The sequence below is a fragment of the Cebus imitator genome, unplaced genomic scaffold (genome assembly GCF_001604975.1).
Source record: "Cebus imitator isolate Cc_AM_T3 unplaced genomic scaffold, Cebus_imitator-1.0 Scaffold87, whole genome shotgun sequence".
In the NCBI taxonomy this organism is placed as follows: Eukaryota; Metazoa; Chordata; class Mammalia; order Primates; family Cebidae; genus Cebus; species Cebus imitator.
In genome coordinates this window covers 6,483,512-6,489,122 of record NW_016107402.1, presented here as the reverse complement: position 1 = coordinate 6,489,122, position 5,611 = coordinate 6,483,512, and the positions used below count along the sequence as shown (strand labels likewise).

General features: G+C 43.8%; 1 protein-coding gene across 1 annotated transcript in view; it reads right to left on the bottom strand.

Moving 5' to 3' along the window:
- The window catches only part of GMEB1 (glucocorticoid modulatory element binding protein 1), a 49,901-nt gene that overhangs the window by 33,737 nt on the left and 10,553 nt on the right, over positions 1-5,611 (bottom strand). The window contains exon 2 of the mRNA XM_017534479.2: positions 2,687-2,844. Coding sequence (XP_017389968.1) covers positions 2,687-2,814 — 128 coding nt within the window. The 5' untranslated portion in view covers positions 2,815-2,844. The remainder of the gene's footprint in view (positions 1-2,686; positions 2,845-5,611) is intronic.

Sequence of the window (5,611 nt, the reverse complement as noted above, 5' to 3'; positions counted from 1 at the left end):
TTTGAGACAGAGTCTTGTTCTGTTGCCAGGCGCCAGGCTGGAGTATAGTGGCGCAATCTCAACTCACTGCAATCTCCGCTTCCTGGGTTCAAGTAATTCTCCTGCCTCAGCTTTCCTAGTAGCTGGGACTACAGGCGGATGCCACCACGCCCAGCTAATTTTTGTTTTTAGTAGAGATGGGGTTTCACCATGTTGGCCAGGATGGTCTCGATCTTGACATCGTCATCCGCCCACCTCAGCCTCCCAAAGTGCTGCGATTACAGGCGTGAGCCATGCACCCAGCCAATCTTTGTATTTTTTTTTATAGAGACAGGGTCAGTATTCCTATGTGACCCAGGCTGGTCTTGAACTCGTGGACTCAGCTGATCCTCCTGCCTCTGCCTCCCAAAATGTTGGGATTACAAGCATGAGCCACTGAACCTGTCTCCTATCTGTCTTTTAATAAGTAGCCTCTAGGATGCTTTTCTGTCCCTCCCAGTCCCTTCAGTATAATCACTTACTTCCTCCTTTGTGACCCAGATGTACTTTGGGTTTTGTCATAATACCTATCACTGATAATAAATGATTGTTTATCTGTCTGTCTCCCCGTGAGCACAGGCTAAGAGGTCCCCAACAGCACAGATTATGTTTTACTCATTTATTCAATTTTGTATGCCCACCATGTAGTTTATTGACTGGAACATGGCAAAGCACCCAATAAATGGCTATTCAGGGAATGAGGATTGTGATAAACATGAGAAACACTCCTTCAAATAAGATTGTTAAACTCATCCTAAACTGACCATTATGTGAAAAATCTCTTAAAATAATACATCCTTGGCCAGACACAGTGGCTCACACCTGTAATCCCAGCACTTTGGGAGGCTAAGGCGGGTGGACCACGAGGTCAGGTGTTCAAGACCAGTCTGACCAACATGGTGAAATTCCGTCTCTACTAAAAATACAAAAATTAGCTGGTGTGGTAGCACGCGCCTGTAATCCCAGCTATTCTGGAGGCTGAGGCAGGAAAATCACTTGAACCTGGGAGGCAGAGGTTACAATAAGGCTAGTTGAGCCACTGCACTGCAGCCTGGGTGATAGAGCAAGACTCCGTCTCAGAAAAAAAAAAAAAATACAGCCGGGCTCGGGGGCTCAAGCCTGTAATCCCAGCACTTTGGGAGGCCGAGGCGGGTGGATCACGAAGTCAAGAGATCGAGACTATCCTGGTCAACATGGTGAAACCCCGTCTCTACTAAAAATACAAAAAATCAGCTGGGCATGGTGGCGTGTGCCTGTAATCCCAGCTACTCAGGAGGCTGAGGCAGGAGAATTGCCTGAACCCAGGAGGCGGAGGTTGCGGTCAGCCGAGATCGCGCCATTGCACTCCAGCCTGGGTAACAACAGTGAAACTCTGTCTCAAAAAAAAAAAAAAACAGAATACATTCTTATGTATGAATAATGTCACTACACTCTAACCTGGGCAATACAGTGGGATTCTGTCTCAAAAACTAAACAAACGAAAAGAAGGACTCGGCCGGGCACAGTGGCTCACACCTGTAATTGCAGCACTTTGGGAAGCCGAGGTGGGGCCAATCATGAGGTCAGAAGTTTAAGTCCAGCCTGGCATACATGGTGAAACCCCATATCTACTAAAAATACGAAAAAAAAAAAAAAATAGCCAGGCATGGTGGTGGGCGCCTGTAATCCCAGTTACTCGGGTGACGTAGGAGAATCGCTTGAACCCAGGAAGGCAGAGGTTGCAGTGAGCCAAGATCACGCCATTGCATTCCAGCCTGGGCAATAAGAGCGGGACTCTGTCTTAAAAAAAAAGAAAAAAAAGGACTCCTTTTTAAATTTTATCTTTTTCCAACACCTTCATAATACATTGTATTGTAGTAGGTGCTAGACTCAACTTGATAATTTGCCCTGCCCTCCATAAGGGTTCAGAGAATTTATGGCATGAACACTTTTGTCGTTGCCTTAGCTGATGTTCTCTGACTCTAGCTACACTGTCTTTTGGTAAACACATAAGGAAGCCCTGTAAATAGTATAGATAAGTAAGATCAGTCAACCTGGGCAACAAAGCAAGACCCCTATCTCTACAAAAAACAGAAAAATCGTCTGGGCGCGGTGGCTCACACCTGTAATCCTAACACTTTGGGAGGCCGAGGTGGGTGGGATCACCTGAGGTAAGGAGTTCAAGACCAGCCTGGCCATCATGGGGAAACCCCATCTTAAAAAAAAAAGAAAGAAAGAAAGAAAGAAAAATCAGCCAGGCGCAGTGGCATGTGCCTATATTCCCAGCTATTCTGGAGGCTAAAACAGGAGGATCTTTTGAACCCAGTAATTAGAGGTTGCAGTAAGCTATGATTGCATCACTACCACTGTATTCCAGCCTGGGTGACAGAGTAAGACTCTGTCTGAACAAAAATAATAATAATAAAATAAGATGAGGGAGTCATGTAACTTACCCTCAAGGAGCTCAAGGTGAAGAGAAGCAGATACAAGGCAACAAGTAACTGCTGTAATAAGTATTAAAATGACAAATACAGCACATAATACAGTATGAACATAATACAGATGAAAACTGAGCCAGCTCTGATTGACGTTAAATATTCCACTGTACTAAGCAACCATAAAGTTTTATTTTCCCCACCCTTGAAACTTCCCAAAATATTTCAGAATATCTAAATCTCTGGCCACTTACCCTTGTTGCACAGGCTGTAACTGCAAGATCACTTGAGTTTTAGTGTCTTCAGGGTTCTCCCCTTCATTTCCTTCAGTGGGTACTACAACCACATCCCCCACTGGGACACTCACTTCTGCATTAGCCATTTTTCACATGAAGTCAGATAGCTGGGGCTGCTGTCAGGAACAAGAAGCACCAGTAACTTAATCTGGTTTGAAAAGATGTCAACCATATGAAAGGAATGCCAAAATACTGACTAGCAATTTTAAGAGCAATCGAAAGATTATGGGCCTCTGAAAAGGATGGGAAGTGTGAGAAGTGGCTAACACAGGTTCTAATGCTTCTAGAAATGCCTCAATAGTCACTTGCCAGTATAGGTTTTCTTAGTACGTGTGATTCATCCTATGGTGTTCTGCAGCAAGCTCTACCAGCTCCTGAAAACCAATTGTGCATACATATCTGTTTTCAACTCTGAGTTTAGTGATACTTAGTTGACAGCTTAAAATCAGGGATGCTGGGCGTAAACAGACCAGAAATTGACAAACACTACAAATCAGAGTATTCTGTTTTTCTGGAGAGCTGTTTTGAAGCACACTACCAGTTCCACACCAAACAGTTAGCTCTTGAAAATTAGGAGTCACATCTACTTTCTGTGCAACCAGCCATTTCACCTCAAGTTCTCTATCCTTTTAAATACTTAGCAAGTATCTGTGGAGGGAGTAACTGAACTGAGCTGCATGGGAAGGGGAAGATGACTTATATCCCGTAGTTGTTTAATAAATGCTGAATTCATTTGTCTGACACCTAGGACCTTTTTTTTTTTTTGAGACAGGGTCTCACTCTGTTGCCCAGGTTGGAGTACCTCTCTTCTAATGTTTACATACTATGCCCTGTATTGTAGTTAATTGAACAGATATTTATCTCCCTAACTGCACTGCACTTTCCTTGAGGACAGGTGCTGCAACTTGCCAAAAAGTCTTTGTGTCCAGACTGGGCAACATAGTGAGACCTCATTTCTAAAAAAAAAAATTAACTGGGTATGGTGGCACACACCTATAGTCCCAGCTACTCAGGAAGCTGAGGAGGAAGGACTGTTTGAGGCTGGGAGATCAAGGCTGGAGACTCTTTCTCAAAAATTAAAAAAAAAAAAAAAAACTTTGCCCCTCTTACAGCCTTGCTCATCTTAAGCAATGATATATGCTGGTTCAATCAATTTTTGCTTGTATATGACCTATAGTTAAAATTCCTCATATCTGAATTTTATTTCTGCCCTTTATGATTCTCACATTCAAACTTTTTTTCCTGAATTCTATATCCTCTATATCCAACAGCCTCTACTATGTCTTGTAGGCACATTAAACTAAACTCGTTTCCTCTCAAATCTGTTTCTACATTTCCTGTCTCAGTAAATGGTGCTACACTCTACACATTTTTGCAAGCCAGAAACTAACAAGGCTTTTTTTTTTTTTTTTTTTAAGACTGAGTTTTGCTCTATTGCCCAGGCTGGAAGTGCAGTGGTATGATCTTGGCTCACTGTACCTTCTACCTCTCAGATTCAAGTGATTCTCCTGCCTCAGCCTCCTGAGTAGCTGGGATTGCAAGTGCCCGCCACCATACATGGCCAGTTTCTGTTTTTGTTTGTTTGTTTGTTGAGATGGAGTCTCGCTCTGTCGCCCAGGCTGGAGTACAGTGGCATGCAATCTCGGCTCACTGAGAACCTCTGCCTCTCGGGTTCAAGCTATTCTCCTGCCTCAGCCTCCCAAGTACCTGGAACTAAAGGCGTGTGCCACCACACCTGGCTAATGTTTGTATTTTTAGTAGAGACGGGGTTTCATCATGTTGGTCAGGCTGGTCTCGATCTCCTGACCTTGTGATCCACCCACCCCAGCCTCCCAAAGTGCTGGGATTACAGGTGTGAGCCATCGCACTCAGCCAATTTTTGTATTTTTTTTTTTTAGTAGAGACAGGGTTTCACCATGTTAGCCAGGATGGTCTCCATCTCCCGACATCGTGATTCACCCACCTTGGTCTCCCAAAGTGCTGGGATTACAGGCGTGACCCACCACGCCTAGCCAATTTTATTTTTTAGAGACAGGGTCTCACTGTGCTGCCCAGGCTGGCCTCAAACTCCTGGGCTCAAGTGATAGCTTGCCTCAGCCTCCTGAGTAGGTAGGACTACAGAAGCATGTCATCATGTTTGTCTCTAAAGTAATTTTTGACTCCTCTCATCTCTTTCTAAATCCAAATCAACCACCAAATTCTATCCTTTCTACCACGTATATATCTCTTTTAATCATCCTCCTATTCTCTATCTGTGCTACTGCCACCATATTGTGAGCCACCACACACTGTTACCTGGATTTTTGCAGCTGCTTATCACTATCCTAATCTGTGGTCTTACTCTCTTCCAGTTCATTCTCAAAAGAACAGCCAAAGTGATCATACTAAAAGCCAAGGCCATTTCCCCACTCAAAAAATCCTTCAGTGAGCCAGACTTGGTGGTCACACTTGTAATCCCAGAATTTTGAGAGGGCTAGATGGGAAGATCACTTGAGGCCAGGAGTTCAAGACCAACCTGGCCAATATAGCGAGATCCTATCTCTAAAAATATTTAAAAGTTGGCACAGTGCAGTGGCATGGACCTGTAATCCCTGCTACTCACAAAGCTGAGGTGGGAGGATTGCTCAAGCCCAGGAATTCAAGGCTGCAGTAAATGATGATCACACCACTGCCCTCCAACCTGGGCAACGGGGCAAGACCCTAGGTTCTCCCCAAAAAAATCCTTTAGTGGATTCCTGTTGCTGTTATATATGGTTATAATGTGCAAATACCCTGTCTTATGAAATCCTCCAAATATGTTCCCTGCCCACCCTGCTATCCTTATTTCTCATAATTCTCATATTATGAGCTCCTGTCACTGAATTTTTTCTTTTTTTTTTTTTT